General features: G+C 44.5%; 2 protein-coding genes across 7 annotated transcripts in view; one reads left to right on the top strand and one right to left on the bottom strand.

Annotated features, from left to right (window-relative positions):
- LOC149441101 (uncharacterized) overlaps positions 1-25,575 on the top strand; it is a 261,575-nt gene that overhangs the window by 140,351 nt on the left and 95,649 nt on the right. The window lies entirely within an intron of this gene.
- Positions 17,079-25,056, bottom strand: LOC149441105 (uncharacterized). 6 transcript variants are annotated; one of them, XM_089657751.1, is made up of 8 exons: positions 25,001-25,056; positions 21,866-21,980; positions 21,532-21,666; positions 21,322-21,445; positions 20,904-21,205; positions 20,587-20,814; positions 20,369-20,483; positions 17,079-18,201 (listed from the first exon to the last, which is right to left on the bottom strand). In XM_089657751.1, the coding sequence occupies exons 2-8, from the start codon at positions 21,959-21,961 to the stop codon at positions 17,375-17,377; spliced, it is 1,827 nt and encodes a 608-aa protein (XP_089513877.1). In that variant the 5' UTR covers positions 21,962-21,980; positions 25,001-25,056; the 3' UTR covers positions 17,079-17,374. The 6 variants fall into 6 exon arrangements, with proteins under 6 accessions (XP_089513877.1, XP_089513876.1, XP_089513879.1 ...); XM_089657750.1 differs by lacking the exon at positions 25,001-25,056 and having other exon boundaries at positions 20,904-21,103; positions 21,866-22,202; XM_089657753.1 differs by lacking the exon at positions 25,001-25,056 and having other exon boundaries at positions 20,904-21,001; positions 21,866-22,201.

Genomic DNA, 25,575 nt, shown 5'->3' with positions numbered 1-25,575 from the left:
AACAGGATTTCTGGCTACCAGGTGTCTTTCATACAGGTAACAAGCTGAGATTAGAAGCAGTCTCTTAAAGGCAGTGCTGCTAATCTCATTGTGTTACCTGTATAAAAGACACCTGTCCACAGGAGCAATCAAACCATGTATAATACATAAGGGGGGATATGATCTCCATGTATAATACATAAGGGGGGATATGATCACCATGTATAATACATAAGGGGGATATGATCTCCATGTATAATACATAAGGGGGATATGATCTCCATGTATAATACATAAGGGGGGGATATGATCTCCGTGTATAATACATAAGAGGGGATATGATCTCCATGTATAATACATAAGGGGGGATATGATCTCCATGTATAATACATAAGGGGGGATATGATCTCCATGTATAATACATAAGGGGGGATATGATCTCCATGTATAATACATAAGGGGGATATGATCTCCATGTATAATACATAAGGGGGGATATGATCTCCATGTATAATACATAAGGGGGGGATATGATCTCCATGTATAATACATAAGGGGGGATATGATCTCCATGTATAATACATAAGGGGGGATATGATCACCATGTATAATACATAAGGAGGGGATATGATCTCCATGTATAATACATAAGGGGGGGATATGATCTCCATGTATAATACATAAGGGGGGGATATGATCTCCATGTATAATACATAAGGGGGGGATATGATCTCCATGTATAATACATAAGGGGGGATATGATCTCCATGTATAATACATAAGGGGGGATATGATCTCCATGTATAATACATAAGGAGGGGATATGATCTCCATGTATAATACATAAGGGGGGATACGATCTCCATGTATAATACATAAGGGGGGATACGATCTCCATGTATAATACATAAGGGGGGATATGATCTCCATGTATAATACATAAGGGGGGATATGATCACCATGTATAATACATAAGGGGGGATATGATCTCCATGTATAATACATAAGGGGGGATATGATCCCCATGTATAATACATAAGGGGGGATATGATCACCATGTATAATACATAAGGGGGGATATGATCCCCATGTATAATACATAAGGGGGGATATGATCACCATGTATAATACATAAGGGGGGATATGATCTCCATGTATAATACATAAGGGGGGATATGATCTCCATGTATAATACATAAGGGGGGATATGATCACCATGTATAATACATAAGGGGGGATATGATCACCATGTATAATACATAAGGGGGATATGATCTCCATGTATAATACATAAGGGGGGATATGATCTCCATGTATAATACATAAGGGGGGATATGATCTCCATGTATAATACATAAGGGGGATATGATCACCATGTATAATACATAAGGGGGATATGATCACCATGTATAATACATAAGGGGGATATGATCTCCATGTATAATACATAAGGGGGGATATGATCTCCATGTATAATACATAAGGGGGGATATGATCACCATGTATAATACATAAGGGGGATATGATCACCATGTATAATACATAAGGGGGATATGATCTCCATGTATAATACATAAGGGGGGATATGATCACCATGTATAATACATAAGGGGGATATGATCACCATGTATAATACATAAGGGGGATATGATCTCCATGTATAATACATAAGGGGGGATATGATCACCATGTATAATACATAAGGGGGGATATGATCTCCATGTATAATACATAAGGGGGGATATGATCTCCATGTATAATACATAAGGGGGATATGATCACCATGTATAATACCTCAGTGGTTCATATAGTGAACTCGGTGTAGAGGTATTCCCCCCTGAGGTCATCACAGAGGACAAGGGGGCACTCTTTACATCTGGAGGAAAATAAATTTAATCTCCAAACACGGAAAGGTTTCTTCACAGTGAGAGCTGTGAGAATGTAGAATAGACTCCCTCAAGAGTTGGTTGTGGCCAGCTCAGTGGATTGCTGTAGGAAAGTCCTGGATTCTTTCTTGGATACACAGAATATAACTGGATATAACATTTATAGGTAAAGTTGATCCAGGGAATATCCGATTGCCTCTCGGGGGATCAGGAAGGAGTTTTTTCCCCTTCAGGAGCAAATTGGATCATGCTTGTTTATTTTCCTTTCTTCTGGATCAACTGTGGGTATAGGGTTACAACTTTTTTTTTTTTTTTATGGTTGAACTGGATGGATTTTTGTCTTTTTCCAGCCAGACTAACTATGTAACTACAAGGCCATTACTTCACCCAGATTTAAGACATGTTTTTATTTCCGCTATGCTTTTTGGTTCAAGCGGAAAAGTCCTATCCAACGGAAAAGGTTTCGTAGTGATCTGGGAGGGATGAAATCTCCAATCTTAGGTCCTGGTTTTAGGAACGACCAGCACACTGATTGTACAGTTGTGTGCTGGGATTTAAGTAGGGACCTGACTAGGGTTCTGGGCTCCACCCCAGGAGGTCTTCACCCGGGAGTCAGGAGGGCTCCACCTAGGAGAGAGCCAAAACAGCAAGGAGCTCCAAGTCTTGTGCATGGAGTTTCTGTGAGCAGACCTAAAGGGTAAGGCCAGAGCCGTGATGCATGGGTAAGCCAGGAGGCTGAATGCCATCTAATTTTGGATGGAAGAGTAATGCTGGATACCCCTGTGTGGGGAAACTCATGTTTTGTTTTGTTAACTTTCTTTTAATAAAAATGGGCAAGAAAAGCCCTTAAAGGGAAAACAAGGGTGTGGCTATGTCCTTTAAGTTCTCTGCAGCCCTATAGAAGAAGTACTGCTATAAGGCGGTAGGGCTGCACAAAATCATGTGTATATATACGTGATTTCGCATTTCTGGGTAGGGGGCTACAGATGTCGATCACCGGGTCCTGGCCAGAGATTCCAGGCGATCGCTGAGGAACAAAGAAAGGGGAGAGGTCTGTGTGTAAGCAACACATATCTCTTCCCTGTCAGCACTGACATGCTTAGCAGAGCAATACAAAGCAGCATGTTTCCTTAGTAACACAGCACACAGTTAACCCTTTGATTGCCCGGATGTTAACCCCTTCCTCTCCCGTCAGCTCCTGCACACTGCTTTGTAGGGCTCTGCATAGCACAGCCCTACAAAGCAGTGTGCTTACTGTGGAAAGCACACAGTTAACCCTTGGATTGCCCCTCATGTTAACCCCTTCCTGCCCAGTGTCATTAATACCGTGTCAGTAGTACTTTTTATTAGCACTGGTCACTGTATTGGTGTCACTGGGGATGTCAGTGACAGTCCCCCCCTAGTGTCAGAATGCCCGATGCAGCCCTGCTATGAGTTGCTGATTGCCGCCATTACTATTAGAAAAAAAATCCCAGTATATTTACCGCCATTTGTAAATGCTATAACTTTCACACAAACCAATTAATTTACACCTAGTGAGATTTTTTTTTTTACCAAAGACACAGAGAATATATTTTGGCCTAAATTTATGTCAAAACTTGATTTTTTTTTTAAATTTTTTTACTGAACATGTTTAATAGCAAAGTCCAAAATATTGTTTTTTTTCCTCTAAATTTTTGCATTTTGGACTTTTGCTATTAAACATGTCCAGTACAAAAATTTTAAAAATCTAATTTTGTCATAAATTTTTGCCAAAATATTAATATTATTATTATTATACAGGATTTATATATTATTATTATTATTATACAGGATTTATATATTATTATTATTATTATACAGGATTTATATATTATTATTTTAAAGGATTTATATATTATTATTATTATTATACAGGATTTATATATTTTTATTATTATTATACAGGATTTATATATTATTATTATTATTATACAGGATTTATATATTATTATTATACAGGATTTATATATTATTATTTTAAAGGATTTATATATTATTATTATTATACAGGATTTATATATTTTTATTATTATTATAAAGGATTTATATATTATTATTGTACAGGATTTATATATTATTATTATTATTATTATAAAGGATTTATATATTATTATTATTATTATTATTATTATTATAAAGGATTTATATATTATTATTATTATTATTATACAGGATTTATATATTATTATTATTATACAGGATTTATATATCGCCAACAGTTTGCTCAGTGCTTTACAATGTAAGGGGGTCATTACAATACATTTCAGTACAGAAGGAATAGGAGGGCCCTGCTCGTTGAGCTTACAATCTAAAGGCACTCTAAAATTTATTCTGCTCCATGTCTTTGTTATAAAAAAAAATCTCAATACGTGTAAATTAATTGGTTTATTGGAAAGTTATAGTGTTTACAAATGGCGATATAGATACTGGGATTTTATTTTTATAGCAGTAAAAATAAAACGCACAGGTGATCAAATACCAGAGAAAGGAAGCTCAATTCGTGGGGGAAAAAGGATGTAAATTTCATTTTGGTGCAACATTGCATGACCACGCAATTGTCGGTTAGGTAACGCAGCGCTGTAATGCAAAAAATGGCCTGGGAAAGGGGGGGGGGGAATCCTCTGCAGGGCAAGGGGTTAATAGATAAAAGTAAAATATATATTTTTTTTCTTTTTTTTATAGCGCAAAAAATGTAAAACTGCACGGGTGATCAAACACCAACGACAGCTCAATTTGTGGGAAAAAAAGGATGTCAGTTTCATTTGGGTGCTGTGTTGCATGACCGCACAATTGTCAAAGTAACGCAGCGCCATAACGTACAAAAATGGCCTGGTCAGGAAGGGGGGGGAATCCTCTGGAGGGCGAGGGGTTAATGGGCATCTGGGATAACAAGTGCTATATGAGTTTTTCTTTTAATTAACCCCTTGGTGCCGGTGCCTCCTGGCTTTTTAAGGGTTTCAAGAGGCGGGGCGGGGTTTTATGGTCATGTGACCACCGTGATTCGCTGTCACGGCGGTCACATGATCGGGAAAGGTCCCGATCGAAAGAGGAGATCGGGACCTTTCCATGAGTACTGAACGTGTGCGCTGGGAGCGCGTAGGGCGTGCGCTCTCAGCACATGTTTTTGTTAATTGCAGGCAAATGTGCGGCCGCTCGGTGTCAAGGCCCCGATGCCGGGAGGCCACACATTTGCGAGCGGCCGGCGTGATGAGGTTAAGAGGATCTTGGATGTGTGGTGAGTGCATTGTGATGGTACATAAGGTGAAGCACTTTTGGAAGAGGCGGTGGAACAAAAAGAGTGTTTTGCCCACATTGATGTTTGACTATAATACAGCACAATGCATCCATTACTTGTCGACATTAATATGCGATTCGATCTGGGTTCTTCATTGTGTGCAATTGATCTATTTGTAGGCTGTGGGATAGTTTGGCATATATTTAGGATATACTTAGTGTAAGCACCTGACCTATCTCCTGATATGTTGCAAAATGCAGAATTGGGTCTGTTAAAAAGTATATTATCAATTTAATCATCACATGACGTTAGCCAGTTAGACATTTTAAACATACATTATATTGCCAAAAGTATTGGGCCCGCCCTCTAAATCATGTGATTCATGTGTTCCAATCCCCTCCATGGACACAGGTGTATACAATCAAGCCCCTAGACATGCAGACTGCTTCTACAAACATTGGTGAAAGAATGGGTCGCTCTCAGGAGCTCAGTGACTCCAAGCGTGGTCCCGTGATAGGTTGTCACCTGTGCAATAAGTCCATCCGTGACATTTCCTGGCTACTAAATATTCCACGCTCAACTGTTAGTGGGATTATAACAAAGTGGAAGCAACTGGGAACAACAGCCACTCAGCCACCAAGTGGTAGGCCACGTCACATGACAGAGCGGGGTCAGCGCATGCTGAAGCGCACAGTGCACAGAAGTCACCAACTGTCTGCAGAGTCAATAGCTAAAGACCTCCAAACTTGGTGTGGCCTTCAGATGAGCCCAACAACAGTGTGTAGAGAGCTTCATGGAATGGGTTTCCATGGCTGAGCAGCTGCATCCAAGCATTACATCACCAAGTGCAATGCAAAGCATCGGATGCTGTGGTGTAAAGCATGCCGACACTGGACTCTAGAGCAATGGAGACGTGTTCTCTGCAGTGACCAATCACGCTTCTCTGTCTGATGATCTGATGGACATGTCTGGGTTTGGCAGTTGCCAGGAGAACGGTACTTGCCTGACTGCATTGTGCCAAGTGTAAAGTTTGGTGGAGGGGGATTATGGTGGGGGGTTGTTTTTCAGGGGTTGGTTTGGCCCCCTAGTTCCAGTGAAGGGAACTCTTAAGGTATCAGCATACCAAGACATGTTGGACAATTTCATGGTCCCAACTTTGTGGGAAGAGTTTGGGGATGGCCCCTTCCTGTTCCAACATGACTGCACACCAGTGCACAAAGCAAGGTCCACAAAGACATGGAGGAGCCAGTTTGGGGTGGAGGAACTTGACTGGCCTGCACAGAGTCCTGACCTCAACCCCATAGAACACCTTTGGGATGAATTATAGTGGAGACTGTGAGCCAGGCCTCCTCCCCCGACATCAGTGCCTGACCTGACAAATGTGCTTCTGGAAGAATGGTCCAACCTTCCCATAGACACCCTCCTAAACCTTGTGGACGGCCTTCCCAGAAGAGTTGAAGGTGTTATAGCTGCAAAGGGCGGGGCCAACTCAATATTGAACCCTACGGACTAAGACTGGGAGGGCCATTAAAGCTCATGTGTGTGGAAAGGCAGCTGGCCCAATACTTTTGGCAATATAGTGTACATTATCAGTCTATACCAAACTTTAAATACAGCCCTGCCTCTGCACTCCAATGGTGGTCAGACCCAGAAGGGAAAGGGGAGCATGGAAGAATGCAGATCCAGAGGTCAGCAGAGATGCAGGAAGGTGCGTTTGGTGGGGTCCATCTCCAGTTATGACTGATAGAGATGTGCACAACAGAAAAATTAATTTGTTTTGGACTCAGTCACTTGATATTATTTGTTTGCAATATATTTTATTTAATTAATTCATTTAACCACTTGACCTCCAGAGGATTTACCCCCCTTAATGACCACGCCTCTTTTTGCTACTCGGCGCTGCACTAATTCAACTGATAATTGCGCGGTCATGCAATGCTGCACCCAAATGAAATTTACGTCTTTTTTTTCACACAAATAGAGCTTTCTTTCGGTGGTATTTGATCACCTGTGCGCTTTTTATTTTTCACGCTATAAACAAAAAAAGACCAAAAATTTTGAAGAAAAACAATATTTTTTACTTTCAGCTATAAAAAATATATAGTAAACTCAAAGTTGGTTATAAATTTAGGGCAAAATGTATTCTGCTCCATGTTTTTGGTAAAAAAAATCCCAATAAGTGTATATTGATTGCTTTGTGTGGAAGTTATAGCGTCTACAAACTATGGTATAGATACTGCAACTTACGACATTTTTCTGCTATACAGCGCTGCGCTAGTTTAACGGACAATTGCGCGGTCATGCAATACGGTACATAAATGAAATTTACATCCTTTTTTTCCTACAAATTGAGCTTTCTTTCGGTGGTATTTGATCACCTGTGCGGTTTTTATTTTTTGTGCTATAAAAAAAAAAGGCTGACAATTTTGAGGAAAAAAAACAATATTTTGGACTTTTTGCTATAAAACATGTCCAGTAAAAAAAATTTTTTAAATCACATTTAGTCATAAATTTCTGCCAAAATGCATTCTGCGACATGTCTTTGGTAAAAAAAAACCCAATACGTGTAAATTAATTGGTTTACGTGAAAGTTATAGCGTTTACAAATGGCAGGAAAGATACTGGGATTTTTAATTTTTTTTTATACTAATAATGGCGGCGATCAGCGACTTATGGAGGGACTGCGGGACTACGGCAGACATTCTGACATTGGGGGGTACTGACTTGGGGTCACTGACATCCCCAGTGACACCAATACAGTAATCAGTGTGAAAAAAAAAATCTGACACTGTACTAATGGCACTGGGGAGGAAGGGGTTAACTTTATTATTCACTGAAAGGGTTAACTGTGTGAGGGGAGTGTTTTACTAGGGGGCGGGGTGTGTACTGCATGGAGACACACTGATCCAGACAGATAAACTCTTCTGTCCCGATCAGCGTGTCAGGAGCTGTCAGGGAACTGACAGAAAGCACAGCTACTGCAGCCCTGCTCTCTGTCAGTGATTGCCGCTAATCGCCGGGGCATAGCCGGTAACGACCGGCTGTGACCCGGCAAATGACTTCCGCGGCCGTGATCGGCAGGACAGGTAGGGCGGCGGCGCGCCTCGCGCGCACCCCCCACCTGTTTTGAAAACACACGTTTTAAAACGTGGTTTTGCCCAGCCGTGCCGCCCTGCCAACGTATTTCTACAGTGGCTGGGCGGCATGTGGTTAATATATGTATATTTAATATACTGACAGTGGAGCACGACTCCACATATTTTATATTTGTTTAGACACACTGGTATGAGTATGTGTATAGTGTAGGTGACCCACTCACTCATTCATTTATTTATTCATCTATATACTCAATTATCTGCTTATTAATTTAATTATTGCACATTTATCAAACACATGATGATATATTAAAATATCTGGTAGATTTCATTTATATATTTCAACTAAAGTAATAGGCCATAGTAGCTCACAAGAATCACATTTATGAAAAATAGAGATAAGAGTGATGTCATGTGACCTCCCAGAATCCTCCTCACCTCTCCGGTCAGCTTTGTGTTTTATTAATAGAGATAACAGTGATGTCATGTGACCTCCCAGAATCCTCCTCACCTCTCCGGTCAGCTTTGTGTTTTATTAATAGAGATGAGAGTGATGTCATGTGACCTCCCAGAATCCTCTTCACCTCTCCGGTCAAGTCTGTGTGATGTCATGTGTCCTCCCAGAATCCTCCTCACCTCTGGTCAGGTCTGTGTTTTATTAATAGAGATGAGAGTGATGTCATGTGACCTCCCAGAATCCTCCTCACCTCTCCGGTCAGATCTGCGTTTTATTAATAGAGATGAGAGTGATGCCATGTGACCTCCCAGAATCCTCCTCACCCCTCCGGTCAGGTCTGCGTTTTATTAATAGAGATGAGAGTGATGTCGTGTGACCTCCCAGAATCCTCCTCACCTCTCCGGTCAAGTCTGTGTGATGTCATGTGTCCTCCCAGAATCCTCCTCACCTCTCCAGTCAGGTCTGTGTTTTATTAATAGAGATAAGAGTGATGTCATGTGACCTCCCAGAATCCTCCTCACCTCTCCGGTCAGCAGGTAGATGATCTCCAGGGTGAGGTTTAGTGTCCTCTCAGTCATGTGACTCTGGTTCTTCTCCATCTTCATTGATGTGGTTGTAATATTAATTTTTAATATCTAAATTTTAATTCGGTCTTTAGTAGTTCTGATATATGCCTGGCAGAGAATATTCCCTCTTAATTGGATGTGAATGCGAGGTTTTGAAATTGAGTGGTAACAGATGTGAATTATTTGTGTCTGAGCTAAGTAATCAGTAGAGGTTTAAATTCATGTTTTCTTTAAGCCTAGTCTATGTAACGTACACCTTATTTTGAATTCTTATAATGAGTCTGAGAGTTTAAATTGTATTCATAAATCACATATTCAGACAGTTGTATGTAACATAAGAACTTCAGAGACCTCTTTCATAGTCTGCATGTCAATCATGATAATGACTTGGTGGTTTGAATAGTAACACATGTTTTAGTTAGGCTCGGAGTGACTAGGGGAGTGTTTAAGGAGCCCGCGAATTTGAAACAAAGGTTAATGGGAGGACTTAATTTCTCATGCATTTTAAGTATGTAGCCATTCATGGAACAAGGGTCAGTTGCTCCTATCTTCTCTACACTTCACTTCACTCACACACACAGACACATTCTTTCACACACTCTTACTCAAAGCATGGCATGCTAACAAAGAACAAAGAACAGCACATGGACAACTTTTAAGCTAGGCCAAAAACTTCTATCTAAGCTATTCAAAGGAACTACATTTTCTTCTCATATCCAAGGAACAAGCAACTTATATTCTTTATTTTTATTTCATTTTAAGCTACATATATCTGAATTTACTGTTTTTTATTGACTTTGTATTTTTTGGTGTGCGATGAAATAAAGTCACACTGCTTATTCTTAACTGGCTTCCATAAGGATTTCTTCCCACAACCATCTACAAGAACCTAGAAATACTAATAGAGTTTTCTCACAACTCTGGAAATCCAACAGTGGTCATGTGATCTGTGAGGGTTTCTCTGGAGATGGATAGCAGAGAATATTAGGATGGGGATGTAAGGAGTTAATAGGTGGATCCTTTGCTCTCAATGTTTCCTTCATGGTGATCACTGCTGCTCTTACATCTGTCCATATTATTGTGGTGATTATTTTTGTTCTCTCTCTATTGTCTCACCTAAACATCGATCTGATCTTACTCTGTCCGGCTCTGACCTCCATTGCTCTCTTGTAGTCAGTAGGCAGCATTCAGTGATGGGGTCCCCGGGGGAGGCAAGCATTTACATTCTTCTTTCGAGGTTGCTTTAGAGGGAGATCGATTCGGACGTTGCGTTAGAGGGAGACCTATTCGGATGTTGCTTCAGAGGGACACCTATTCGGACGCTGCTTTAGAGGGAGATCGATTCGGACGTTGCGTTAGAGGGAGACCTATTCGGACGTTGCTTCAGAGGGAGACCTATTCGGACGTTGCTTTAGAGGGAGACCTATTCGGACGTTGCCTCAGAGGGACACCTATTCAGACATTGCTTTAGAGGGAGACCTATTCGGACGTTGCTTTAGAGGGAGACCTATTCGGACGTTGCCTCAGAGGGACACCTATTCAGACATTGCTTTAGAGGGAGACCTATTCGGACGCTGCTTCAGAGGGAGACCTATTCGGATGCTGCTTCAGAGGGAGACCTATTCAGACGTTGCTTTAGAGGGAGATCTATTCGGACGTTGCTTCAGAGGGAGACCTATTCGGACGTGGCTTAAGAGGGAGACCTATTCGGACGTTGCTTCAGAGGGAGACCTATTCGGACGTTGCTTCAGAGGGAGACCTATTCGGACGTTGCTTCAGAGGGACACCTATTCGGACGTTGCTTCAGAGGGAGACCTATTCGGACGTTGCTTCAGAGGGAGACCTATTCGGACGTTGCTTCAGAGGGAGACCTATTCGGACGTTGCTTCAGAGGGAGACCTATTCGGACGTTGCTTCAGAGGGAGACCTATTCGGACGTTGCTTCAGAGGGAGACCTATTCGGACGTTGCTTCAGAGGGAGACCTATTCAGACATTGCTTTAGAGGGAGACCTATTCGGACGCTGCTTCAGAGGGAGATCTATTCGGACGTTGCGTTAGAGGGAGACCGACTCGGACGTTGCTTCAGAGGGAGACCTATTCAGACGTTGCTTCAGAGGGAGACCTATTCGGACGTTGCTTCAGAGGGAGACCTATTCGGACCTTGCTTTAGAGGGAGACCTATTCGGACCTTGCTTTAGAGGGAGACCTATTCAGACGCTGCTCTAGAGCAGGCATGTCCAAAGTCCAGCCCGCGGGCCATTTACGGCCCGGGGGTCGGTTTAATACGGCCCTCCAACAGCCCTCCCTGCTCTGTGTAATGTGGCCCTCCCATGGCCCTCCCTTCTATGGCAGACAGTCTTCTGCTTGAGAGCAGTGCGCATGCGTGACTGCGCCGCGCTGGGAGCCACAGAGGGCGGTGACGTCAGGGCCGGGCTTCCAGCGTGAAGTGTTTCTCTTCCCCTCCCAGCTGCCGAGCAGAGACTTCAGCTCCAGCTACCTTTTTCACCCTTCACATTAGTGCAGGTAAGTTTTTTTAAAATTTATTTTCAATACATTGTGAAAACTCAGCTGTCAGTTGATCTTAATGTTATGAAATGAAAAGTATGTCGTTTGCAATTAACTTGGCATAAAATAATTTATTTGCATTTAATTGTAATGGTTCAAAGAATGTTCGGAAAAATGTTCGGCCCTCCACCGTGTTCACTTCATCCAATCTGGCCCTCTTTGAAAAAAGTTTGGACACCCCTGCTCTAGAGGGAGACCTATTCGGATGTTGCTTCAGAGGGAGACCTATTCAGACATTGCTTTAGAGGGAGACCTATTCGGACGCTGCTTCAGAGGGAGATCTATTCGGACGTTGCTTTAGAGGGAGACCTATTCGGATGCTGCTTCAGAGGGAGACCTATTCAGACATTGCTTTAGAGGGAGACCTATTCGGACGCTGCTTCAGAGGGAGATCTATTCGGACGTTGCTTCAGAGGGAGACCTATTCGGACGTTGCTTCAGAGGGAGACCTATTCGGACGTTGCTTCAGAGGGAGACCTATTCGGACGTTGCTTCAGAGGGAGACCCATTCGGACGTTGCTTCAGAGGGAGACCCATTCGGACGTTGCTTCAGAAGGAGATCTAGTCGGACGTTGCACACTCCTGACCCCTGCACTCTGTATGATGGACTACTGACCTAGATTACAGTATGCTCCCTCCATGTTTAAGCACAGTTCAGTCACACCAAACATTGGGCACAACACTACACACCCCACCCCATGCCCTGCCCCACCCTCATTTTCAGTGCTACCAATTTTCATACGTTCCCAGGTAGGTGCATCTCAGCTGCCAATCTTGCCTTGTGTCCCAAATTTAAAGTCTAATCGAGGTGACTACATACTGTCCTACCATTGGTCAGTTTTCTCCCACGCTACACTCTAATTTTTGTTGCTGGAAAACACCGTCCTCACCTCTTCCAATTCCTCTTCTGTTTGATGTCCTCCTGCTGGACAATTTCTACCCAACCATTCCTGAGGGCGATAGTCCAAATATTTTTGGAAGATTGGGGGGGAATGCAGCGGGGTGTGAAGTGTGTCTATTTTGACATTTTCTTACCTTTCATGATGGTGCTGCAATGAATTGGACCTCACAGACTATGCCATCAAACTGTTGTGTCACTGGACAGTTTTTACCAAGCTATACCTGTTATGTTACCCCTACCTTCACATGTGTTGAACACATGGCCCACAGGCCAAATCCTGGCCTCCAGGACTTTTCCTGTGGCCTTCACACCCAGACCGCTGAGGAACTCCATTCCGCCAGCTCTGGCTTTCGCCCTCAGCTTTCCTCTCAGTGGCTCCCACAGATCCCTACCTGCCCTGCACACACTCCCGGCAGGGACAGATGCCAACCAATGATCTCCTTGCAAATGAGAGGCAGAGAGCCGCCTACACTGCTGGGAGATACTAGAGCCAGGCCGGATAAGTGAGATGTGAGGAAGCTTTTTGGGAGGAGAGATGAGGGAGATATACGTGGGGGATGGGGGAGAGTGGTGCAGAGGTTTAGAGCCAAGGAGGAGGAGGGGCAGAAGTAAGATGTGGACAGCCTGTAAAAGAGAGCTGAACCCTGCATACTGTGCATAGCACATCCCTAAACCCTGCAATCTGTATGCAGCATGCCCCTGATCTCTGCCTGTAGCGCGCTCCTGAACTCTGCACTCTGTACGTAGCGCACACCTGAACTCTGCACTGTGTACGTAGCGCACACCTGAACTCCGCACTCTGTACATAGCACGCCCCTGAACTTCGCACTCTGTATGTAGCGCGCTCCTGAACTCCACCCCCTGTACATAGCACACTCCTGACCTGTGCACTGTAAGCCATGTGCACCTGAACTCCGCGCTCTCTACGCAGTGTGCTCCTGAACTCCGCGCTCTCTACGCAGTGTGCTCCTGAACTCCGCGCTCTCTACGCAGTGTGCTCCTGAACTCCGTGCTCTCTACGCAGCACGCTCCTGAGCTCCGTGCTCTCTACGCAGAGTGCTCCTGAACTCCGTGCTCTCTACGCAGCGTGCTCCTGAAGTCCACTCTCTCTACGCATCGTGCTCCTGAACTCCGAGCTCCCTACGCACCATGCTCCTGAACACCGAGCTCCCTATGCAGCACGCTCCTGAACTCCGAGCTCTCTATGCAGCGCGCTCCTGAACTCCGAGCTCTCTATGCAGCACGCTCCTGAAGTCCGTGCTCTCTACGCAGCATGCTCCTGAACTCCGAGCTCCCTATGCAGCACGCTCCTAAACTCCGAGCTCTCTATGCAGCGCGCTCCTGAACTCCGAGCTCTCTATGCAGCACGCTCCTGAAGTCCGTGCTCTCTACGCACCATGCTCCTGAACTCCGAGCTCTCTACGCAGCTCGCTCCTGAACTCCACGCTCTCTACGCAGCGCGCTCCTGAACTCCGCACTCTCCTCAACTCTAGCCTCTCTGCGCAGCGCGCTCCTGAACTCAACACTCTCTATGCAGCTCGCTTCTGAACTCCGCGCTCTCTACGCAGCGCGTTCCTGAACTCCACGCTTTCTACGCAGATCGCTTCTGAACTCCGAGCTTTCTACGCAGCTCGCTCCTGAACTACGCACTCTCTACGCAGCTCGCTCCTGAAGTCCGCGCTCTCTACGCAGCATGCTCCTGCATTCTGTGCTCTGTACATAGCACACATCTGAAATCTGCACTCTGTACGTAGTGCACTCCTGAAATCTGCACTCTCTACGTAGCGCACTCCTGAACTCTGTACTCTCTACATAGCCCAGACCTAAACTGTGTGCATAGGGCACACCTGAAACTGCACTCTGTATTCAGTGCACTACTGAACCCTGCACTCAGTATGTAGCACACCCCTACACTATGTATGTAATGCACCCATGAACTCTGCACGTAATGCACTCCTGAATTAACATGATAAAGAGTAGATACAAAGTCTTACAGATATAACCACCCATTTGAGGACAACCATAATCCTGATGCAAGCCGCACCCCCGCCTTACATATTTATATGGGGCAGTTGTATCTGGGTGACCCCATTATGTTAAAGGGGACTTCAAAATTTCCATAAGCTCATCACCATCAGGCCAGGGTTGTAATAAAGAGGTCCTTCTACTCAATAGTTACAAGGTGCTCTGCAGGGGAATCCCCCCATGTTGAGGGCATGTAGCCTCTTTTGATTCAGGAGGAGAGGACCACACAGTCACCCCCAGGGGCGGACTGACAACTCCAGGGGCCGCTGGGCAATAGGGGATCATGGGGCCCCTGTGTCCTTGCCCAAACTCAAAAAAGCCTATGAAAAAGGTACCAGGGGCATCTCATGGGGCCCCCTACTGACCCCGGGCCCTCGGGCAATGCCCGAGTTTCCAAATGGTCAGTCTGCCCCTGGTCATCCCTCATTTACAAGGCCCGCCAGGCTGCATGCTCGCATAAGGGTCTGGTATGAACTTTAAGAAGAAAACACATTTTGTTTTCTTGTTTTTTGCATGGAGATCCAACGTAAAGGCAAAATTCACCTGTTACCTCCGTATTTAGAGTTTGAGATGTGACATGTTACTATAAACCAACACCTCACCTTCCTGTGACAGTGAGCGGGAGTTCATCTCCCCGCAGCTGCCATCACATTTTAAAATCAGCGTGACTGTGCAGGATTCCACCCATACAGCTGCGTCGTTCAATCACAGCAATCTGTGAATGAATAAACTACGTGTCCCATCTGCCACCACAGCAGACGGACTTGTAATTTCAGTGGACTGCAAGGACGCTAATGATCGACTTCATAGCTCATTCACAAGCCCTGCAGCTTTCTAACTGACAGCCTGTAGAGAGGTACAGGCAGAAAGCTGTAGGGTTTGTCTGCAGGAGTCTGACATTTCCCCCCTCTATCTACCAATGGTGGGTACAATTCTCTGATTAAAAAAAAAAGTACATGCACATATTTTTTACCTGAAAAAAAAAATATACATTTATTATTAATATTTTTTTTTTAACATACCTTTAAATTTCAAACTAGCGCTGAAGAGTCTGGTATTGAATTTAGGGAGCATCCCACAATGTTTTTTTTTGGTGGGGTCCCCCTTGACGTCCATATCAGTTCCTCATGAAGGATAAGGGTCTTATACAGTATCTCCCAGAAGTGAGTCCCCCCTCACATTTGTGTAAATATTTGATTGTATCTTTTCATGTGACAACACTGAAGAAATGACACTTTGCTACAATGTGACGTAGTCAGTGTACGGCTTGTATAACATGGAAATTTGCTGTCCCCTCAAAATAACTCAACACACCGCCATTAATGTCTAAACCGCTGGCAACAAAAGTGAGTCCACCCCTAAGTGAAAATGTCCAGATTGGGCCCAAAGTGTCAATATTTTGTGTGGCCGCCATTATTTTCCAGCACTGCCTTAACCCTCTTGGGCATGGAGTTCACCAGAGCTTCACAGGTTGCCACTGAAGTCCTCTTCCACTCCTCCATGACGACATCACGGAGCTGGTGAATGTTAGAGACCTTGCGCTCCTCCACCTTCCCTCTTCCACTCCTCCATGATGACATCACAGAGCTGGTGGATGTTAGAGACCTTGCGCTCCTCCACCTTCCCTCTTCCACTCCTCCATGACGACATCACGGAGCTGGTGGATGTTAGAGACCTTGCGCTCCTCCACCTTCCCTCTTCCACTCCTCCATGATGACATCACGGAGCTGGTGGATGTTAGAGACCTTGCGCTCCTCCACCTTCCATTTGAGGACGCCCCACAGATGCTCAATAGGGTTTAGGTCTGGAGACATGCATGTGACAAGCAAGGCAACGTTTCAGAGTCTCGGAGGACCCCTTCATCAGGCATGTGATGAGCAAGCCAACTCCGAAACGTTGCCTTGCTGTAACTATGTGATCGTTCATTAAAACTTTTGGACCCATATTGGTGATCCTCGGTGTGCTGGTGACCTTCTCCAACACTGCACATGCAGCGCATTCAGCCCAGCGTCCAGAGAAGGAGGGGGGTGGAAAAAGAACTCCTACTCTTCTCAGTTGATGCCAAAAGTCTCCTGGGCCATTCTGTGCCCCACGTCCTCTATGTAGTGCTCTGGTGCCTAATGATACAAGAGTTCAGCTCCATCTAGTGTCCATAATGCGGTAATAATACTGCAGTGCCTCATTGTTGCCACTAGATGGAGCTGATGATCATAGGAAATCACTACATGAAATATGGCCAAGATTAGTCATAGCTGGGAAAATTTGTTGAACACATTTTGTTTTTAAAAACAGATCTCTAAGTGTTTATGAAATCTCCCACCACAAAATGTACTCAGCCAATGAAAGGTGAGGACTCCATTTTTATTCTTCTCCTGCCATCAATGGCCAACCCGGTCCCACACTTCATCCACGTCTTTAGTGACCTCTGATCTCCTTATGAACGGTTTCTTCCATGATGAAGATCAGCCATGGAGTATATCTGAGGTGTATATCAGGGTGCGCTTCTTCCCCACATGAGAGCTGGGATGTCCAGCAACATTCATCTAGAAGACATTTCCCGCACTCAAGGCGCTAATACACCTCAAAGGCTGTGTGGGATCCCTGATGTACAGGAAGACAGGACTTCAGTGAGGAACATTTCCCTCACTCAGGACAGGAAAGTGGCCTCTCCCCCGTATGAGATCTCTGATGTGTGTAAAGATTAGACTTCTGTGAAAAACATTTCCCGCACTCAGGACAGGAATACGGCTTCTCCCCCGTGTGAGATCTCTGATGTGTGTAAAGATGTGACTTCTGTGAAAAACATTTCCCGCACTCAGAACAGGAAAACAGATTCTCACCCGTGTGCAATCTCTGATGTCTGTGATAAAAGGACTTGTCTGAAAAACATTTTCCACACTCAGAACAGGAGTACGGTTTTTCCCCTGTGTGAAGTCTTTGATGTGTAACAAGATGTGATTTATTTACAAAACATTTCCCACACTCAGCACAGGAATATGGTTTTTCACCTGTGTGAGATCTCTTATGTATGTAAAGATGGGACTGATCTGAAAAACATTTCCCACACTCAGGACAGGAATACGGTTTCTCACCTGTGTGTAGCCTTTGATGTATTTCAAGATTGGACTTTTGTGAAAAACATTTCCCGCACTCAGGACAGGAATATGGTTTTTCCCCCGTGTGAGATCTTTTATGTACATTAAGATTGGATATAAAACGGAAACATTTCCCGCACTCAGTACAGGAAAACCTCTTCTCTGTTGGAAGGCCGGCCTGGTCCCGCACAGTCTGAGGTTCCTCAGGATACGAGGAATCCGATGGTCCATCTACACTGGGTGGTGCCGGATGGACATTGGAGGGAGCCGGGTTTTCTCCTGGACTATACTGTGTGATGTCCTCATCTTCTACTTTCCAGTCTGGAGACAAAGTGAGACAATCCTCGGAGGTTTTCCTCATCTCCCGGCCATGGACTAAAATACAAAGACAAAGAGGATTACTAGATAGGAGCTGATTGGTTCCCCCAAACCAGAACTCCGCCCACATCAGGCAGCTTGGTCTCTGAGGAGCTTACAATTCCACCCTCAAGGGAACTAGGAAATGGCTCCTCTGATCTCCTACCAGGTCATTTCTTTATTCATGGACCTTAGTCAGAGAGTGAGGAAACAACCAGAACTGTCTTTTATAGGAGGGACAGTGATGAGGGGATTATAGGACGAGGGTCCCCACCCCCTCTATCACTCATCGCCATCTTCCCAACACAAGAAGTACTGCACTTCCTTATTTAGTCCATGATTTAGTCATGAAGAACAGCGGGGCTGAGCCCCACCAGATGTCAGAGAGTGAGGATGGGGGGAGAACAACCAAGATGAAGACTGGACTGATCCTGAAGACCACCATCATTGGGGTATTGACTCCTCCCTCATTATCACTTTCTGTTGAAGGGTCCAAAGTTGGAGGATGTTATCACATTATTATCACCATGTAAAAGTCTGTGCTCCAATCACATCATCCGATATAAAATGTCCAGCTGGTAGGAAATGGGAGCAAAAGAAGTAAGGCCTATGTAATGTACAACTTATTATAAAGGATACAAAAGTTTGGACTAAACAGTATCAGAATTATGTAATGTACAACATACAGTATATAGTCCCAGGGTCAAAAGTATTATTATACAACATAGCGTATATAGTGCAGGGGTCAGGAGTATGTAATGTACAACATAGAGAATATAGTGCAGGGGTCAGGAGTATGTAATGTACAACATAGAGTATATAGTTTAGGAGTATGTAATGTACAACAGAGTATATAGTGCAGGGGTCAGGAATATGTAATGTACAACAGAGTGTATAGTGCAGGGGTCAGGAGTATGTAATGTACAACATAGAGTATATAGTTTAGGAGTATGTATTGTACAACATAGAGTATATAGTGCAGGGGTCAGGAGTATGGAATGTACAGCATAGAGTATATAGTGCAGGGGTCAGGAGTATGTAATGTACAACAGAGTATATAGTGCAGGGGTCAGGAGTATGTAATGTACAACATAGAGTATATAGTGCAGGGGTCAGGAGTATGTATTGTACAACATAGAGTATATAGTGCAGGGGTCAGGAGTATGTCATGTACAACAGAGTATATAGTGCAGGGGTCAGGAGTATGTCATGTACAACATAGAGTATATAGTGCAGGGGTCAGGAGCATGTATTGTACAACATAGAGTATATAGTGCAGGGGTCAGGAGTATGTATTGTACAACATAGAGTATATAGTGCAGGGGTCAGGAGTATGTAATGTACTACATAGAGTATATAGTGCAGGGGTTGAGAATATGTATTATACAAAAGAGTATATAGTACAAGGGCAGGACTATGTACTGTATGTACAACATAGAGAATATAGTGCAGGGTTCAGGCCAATGTAATGTACAACATCAAATACAGTATATATAGTGCAGTGTTCAGGACTATGTAATGTACAACATAAAGTATATAGTGCAGGGGTCAGGAGTATGTGTTATACAGCATATAGTGCAGTATTATGTATATGCATTATGGATATACAACAATAATATGTATTATACAACAGACTATAAAATGCAGGGGTCAGGAGTAGGTATTACAGCAGAATATATACTCTAAGGGTCAGGATTGTGTATGTACAACACAGAAAATATAGTGCAGGGGTCAGGACTATGTAAGGTACAACATACTGTATAGTATAATGTGCAGGGGTCTGAGAATATACAGGCCTATCCCTTCAGCCAGCACAGCCAGCCAGCGAACAACAAAGCAAGTAACTCTGGGGGATATTGTTCTGTCAGACATTGTGCTAAACCCGGGGAGGAGGCAGAAGATACAAAGCACATGTCACAGGTCCCTAGGTCTAGTAACACCTATGGTGAAAATCAACATTTTAGTACCAGCTGAACCCCAGAATCTCCATAAATCCAGTCTAGATACATAAATTGTGTCTGCAGCACAGAGAAGGAAGATTACCCGAGAGAAATCCAGGAATACAGGACGGGGAACACAGCTCAGGAAAGTGACCAGGGGATTACAGGCTGATATCACCCAGCCCCCGCCCTACTCTGGACCAATCAGTGAGTGGAACAAACAGGATAACGTATCAGTGACCCACCTGTGCTGATCTCCTCTTTAAATACACTCGTTATTCCATCCTCCTTCACAGACTGCACATACATATCTTCATCTTCTGCTTTACCCTCAAATTTTACATCTGTCAGATCTTCACCCTAAACCAAGAAAAACATAAGATTCAATATTGTGACATAACATTTAAAAAAATCAGCACATCACCCTGATGAATCCATGTTGTAGATGCTCTGCCCCACCAACCTTGTAATGGTGAGGGATGGTGTGACCTTCCTGTGTGGAATCCCGGGAATACAGAGGACGGGGACATCTCTCTGGTGGGTTTCTGTAGCTGGATGACTCCACCATGGTGTCCAGGTACAGATCTTTGTGTACTTTTGGAAACTCCGACTCCTCTATCCCCCCATCCTCACCATCCTCCTCTTTTATCTCTTCTTTAACCTCAACTTTAGGATCTCTCAGGTTTCCACTCTGAATAGATAATAAAAATGACATCAATGGTAACAATGCAGATAATGTACAGATCCTAATGATACTATCAGTGATTGTTCCTCATCTACCTGATGATGGTGAGGGGTGGTGTGATCTTCCTGTGTGGAATCCCGGGAATACAGAGGACGGGGACATCTCTCTGGTGGGTTCCCATGACTGGATCCATCTACCTGATGATGGTGAGGGATGGTGTGACCTTCCTGTGTGGAATCCTGGGGATACAGAGGATGGGGACATCTCTCTGGTGGGTTCCCATTACTGGATCCATCTACCTGATGATGGTGAGGGATGGTGTGACCTTCCTGTGTGGAATCCCGGGAATACAGAGGACGGGGACATCTCTCTGGTGGGTTCCCATGACTGGATCCATCTGTAGGAAACACACACACTGACTGAATCCATTGTTTCTATGTGTTTATCAGATGATGGGGGATCTAGGTGGATCCTCCGTACTGCTCTCTCCTTTACAATAAAGTCTCCTCTTACCCGGTGATGTGAGGGGCGGCTGATTGTCCATCATGACGTCCTTGTAGAGATCCTTGTGTCCTTCTAAATACTCCCACTCCTCCATGGAGAAATAGACAGTGACACCCTGACACCTTATAGGAACCTGACACACACAATGATACAGTCACCATCCAGACACATCCCTTGTCTGTTACTGGAGAATGTCCCAGAATTCCCGGCACCGCTCACCTCTCCTGTCAGCAGCTCCATCATCTTCTTGGTGACTTCTAGAATCTTCTGCATGTTGTGTCTCTCAGGGTTTAGGGAGTCACATGGAGGCACTGTGATGGTCATATGATCACCTGACTTCAGAAGAGGAAATCTCTGTATTGAGGAACCAATAGGAATATCGTGTTAGAATCCCAGAATCCTCCTCACCTCTCCGGTCAGGTCGTGTTTTATTAATAGAGAAAAGAGTGATGTCATGTGACCTCCCAGAATCCTCCTCACCTCTCCGGTCAGGTCTGTGTTTTATTAATAGAGATAAGAGTGATGTCATGTGACCTCCCAGAATCCTCCTCACCTCTCCGGTCAGCAGGTAGATGATATCCAGGGTGAGGTTTAGTATCCTCTCAGTCATGTTACTCCGGTCCTCCTTCATCTTCATTGATGTGGTCATGTGATCTATGTGGGTTTCTCTGTAGACAGATATCAGAGAATTATCTGAAATATTCAATGATGAAAATGATTGATTGTACAATATTAGGATGGGGATGTAAGCGATGAGTAGGCAGACTTTTTCCTTCATGGTGATCATTGGTGGTCTTACATCTGTAGCCCCGTCCATATTATTGGGGTGTTTATTTTTGTTCTCTCTCTTATTGTCTCACCTAAACATCGATCTGATCTTACTCTGTCCAGCTCTGCCCTCTCTTGTACGCAGCATTCAATGGTAGGTAAGTATTTACATTTTTGAAAGTTGAATGATTCCCCAGACACTTACAAAATGAACGAAGAGGCTGGGAGCTGTCATTAACCAGGAATTTAGATGGCATTTTTGTATTCTTAGTGTTGCTGTCGTAGGTTGTAGATCTCAGACAGATGAGACCCTTCACAGGCAGGGTCAAGGCACCTCCCCAGTCATGGGATTTAAAGGATAAGTTCATAAGTTACATGCTTCACCCATTTTTTGGGTGGAACATGGATCATGTTCCTCTGCTGCAGCTGCTGCACGGTTCCCCTCCCCCCCCATGACAGCAGTACAAGGAGAAGATCCCCATACTAGTTCAGTTTTTTAAAACAGCGTGGCTGTGTGTGGCTCCGCCCACAAGGCCACGTCATTCATTCACAGAATTCTGTAAATAAAATAACTACAAGTCCTGACATCCTCTGCAGCTTGTAGTCCTCCATGAACTACCACAGCACTGTTGAATGTCATAGTAGATCATTGAGTCTTCCTGGTAGACAGTACCTGCTTGTCGTAAGGGTTGTACAGGCAAACAGATACCCCAACAGTTTGCTTTCCAGGCTTCAATAAACAAAATTAAAAAAAAAAAAAAAATAGTAAAAGCACATTTGATTACATGCAAAAAAAAAGGGCATTTATTTATTTAAAGTGAGCTTATCCTTTAAAAAAAAGTAGTATTTTTATTGTTTCACTTTAAATTATTAAAAATAAATTATTAAAATTATTATTTAAATATTGTATTTATTATATAAAAATTATTAAAATTATTATTTAAATATTGAAATCTCTGCTCCCTACCAAATGGATTTACGGCCAGCCCCGACCTCCATGTCAATTTTTACAATTCGTTCAGCTCCCGTAGACTTTAATGGGGTTCGGATTCGGCACCTGAACTTTAGTTGTGTTCTGTGGAGCCGTCTCCCCCCGAACCCAGGTATGTCCATGTAATGGAACCGACCCAGACTGCGCTTGAGTACTTCCGTTAGACTACCGCTTCCCCGTCTGAACCCCGACAACAGACACCACAGCCGGCCATACAAGACTAGACTACACCAGTCTTGAAGTAAAGCAGGAGGTAGCCTAGTTTATTTGAATACCGATACAAGATATATACACTCAGGGGACAATCCCCCCTCCCTGCATAATGACACAGGGCAGGGCAATCTACATTTAGTAACAAGAGGCACACAGGTATTCAAACTTCACACCAGCAGACAGTCCCATTAGGGGGGAGGGCTGCTGGAGACACCCCCCACTAAGCTAATACACATAAACACATACATCAGATAATAGTTTGATCCCAAGCCAGACAAATAATAGAACAATGGGTGCATCCACATGACATTAAACAAACAACCCCCCCACCCCAATATTAGGACAGATCACCCTGTACCCCTAACTTACACATAAGAGGGATATGGGGAGCTGAGACAGGGGTCTCCCCACCTCTCCAAAGTGAGCTAGGTTCCATGGGCCCCCCACCCAAAGTGACTTCCGTCACAGTCAATCTCATCTCCAGGGAGAAGGTGACACATCTCCACGATGAAGAGAAGGTTTCAGCCCCGTACAAGGAGATTTTTCATCTCCGGATTTGTCCCCAGTAATTATTGTGTAATGTAAATTTCAGTGAAACCTGAATCTGAATCTCATCCTTCGTTACAGGAGACTGCTAAGGTGAGAAGGTGACACATCTCCACGATGAGGAGAATGTTCCGGCCCCGTTCGTTGTCTTGCCTATTTATTGTCAGTGATGTTTATTTAGCGTACCATATTACTAGAATTTATCTCCACAATGAGGAGAATGTTCCGGCCCCGGAAGTGGGGGAATGTTGTGCCCCTGAAGGGGTTAATCTGGGTTCCCACACTATATATGTGTGTATCATCATCTGCTGGAGATAAAAGACGTCACAGTGACTATGGAGGAAGAGGACGGACGTGACCACGGAGGAAGAGGACGGACGTGACTATGGAGGAAGAGGACGGACGTGACTATGGAGGAAGAGGACGGACATGACGGGGGGTTATGTTCATCTCATCTCCAGGGAGAAGGTGACACTTCTCCACGATGAAGAGAATGTTCCCGGCCCTGTACGAGGAGATCTTTCATCTCTGAATTTGTCCCCAGTAATTGTGTAATGTAAATTTCTGTCCAATCTGAATCTCATCCCTCGTTACAGGAGACTGCTATGGTGAGAAGGTGACCCATCTCCACAATGAGGAGAATGTTCCGGCCCGGAAGTGGGGGAATGTTGTGCCCCTGAAGGGGTTAATCTGGGTTCCCACACTATATATGTGTGTATCGTCATCTGCTGGAGATAAAAGACGTCACAGTGACTATGGAGGAAGAGGACGGACGTGACCATGGAGGAAGAGGACGGACGTGACCATGGAGGAAGAGGACGGACGTGACTACGGAGGAAGAGGACGGACGTGACTACGGAGAAAGAGGACGGACGTGACTACGGAGGAAGAGGACGGACGTGACTACGGAGGAAGAGGAGGGACATGACTATGGAGGAAGAGGACAGACGTGACTATGGAGGAAGAGGACGGACGTGACTATGGAAGAAGAGGACAGACGTGACTATGGGGGAAGAGGACGGACGTGACTATGGGGGAAGAGGACGGACGTGACTATGGAAGAAGAGGACGGACGTGACTATGCAGGAAGAGGACGGACGTGACTATGGAGGAAGAGGACGGACATGACGGGGGGTTACTGGATGTAAATAGGAAATAACATCTTATTACCTCCTCTGCTGCCACTTCCACCAACGTCTCCTCTCTACTTCCTCCCCAATCACCTCTCAGAACTTCCTATTTTTACCTGACATCACTTCCTGTCTGTATCTGTACCTGTAATCACTTCCTGTCTGTACCTGACATTACTTCCTGTCTTCCATAGAGACTTCCTGTCTGGGTAGAAGTGAGATCCCCACCTTGTGGAGCTCAGAGGAACTGCAGCCCCGAGAAGCGTCTGGTAGTGTGACCCCGGCCTTGTGCTGTGTGTGTATGGGCTGTAGATCCTTATAGAGGGGTCACCTCCACTCCCACCAAGGGGGACAGAAATATATGACTGCCTAGTCCAGCCTTTTTCAGTCAGGGTTCCTTGACGTGATTGTAGCCGTATTAGTCCACTTCAGGGGCGGACTGACCATTTGGAAACTCGGTCACTCCCCGAGGGCCCGGGTTCAGTAGGGGGCCCAATGAGATGCCCCTGGTACCTTTATCATAGGCTTTTTTGAGTTTGGGTTACTTGCACTAACATGGAAGTTTTCAGGAGAAGCTTTAGAGGTGTGTCTCCTTCTTCATGGTTCAAGCCGTAC

The sequence above is a fragment of the Staurois parvus genome, unplaced genomic scaffold, assembly GCF_062004578.1.
Source record: "Staurois parvus isolate SC_StPar_1 unplaced genomic scaffold, SC_StPar_1.0 ptg001026l, whole genome shotgun sequence".
Classification (NCBI taxonomy): Eukaryota; Metazoa; Chordata; class Amphibia; order Anura; family Ranidae; genus Staurois; species Staurois parvus.
This window is presented reverse-complemented; position numbering and strand designations above follow the sequence as displayed.

Excerpts from the sequence above, each read along its gene's own strand:
- LOC149441105 (XM_089657748.1), bottom strand. The coding sequence starts at position 22,129 with ATGGACGGGGCTACAGATGTAAGACCACCAATGATCACCATGAAGGAA. Across the intron at positions 20,484-20,586 it reads CCATCCCTCACCATTACAAG|GGTGAAGATCTGACAGATGT; the intron begins GTTGGTGGGGCA and ends TTCTTGGTTTAG. Across the intron at positions 18,202-20,368 it reads TAAAGAGGAGATCAGCACAG|TCCATGGCCGGGAGATGAGG; the intron begins GTGGGTCACTGA and ends TTTGTATTTTAG.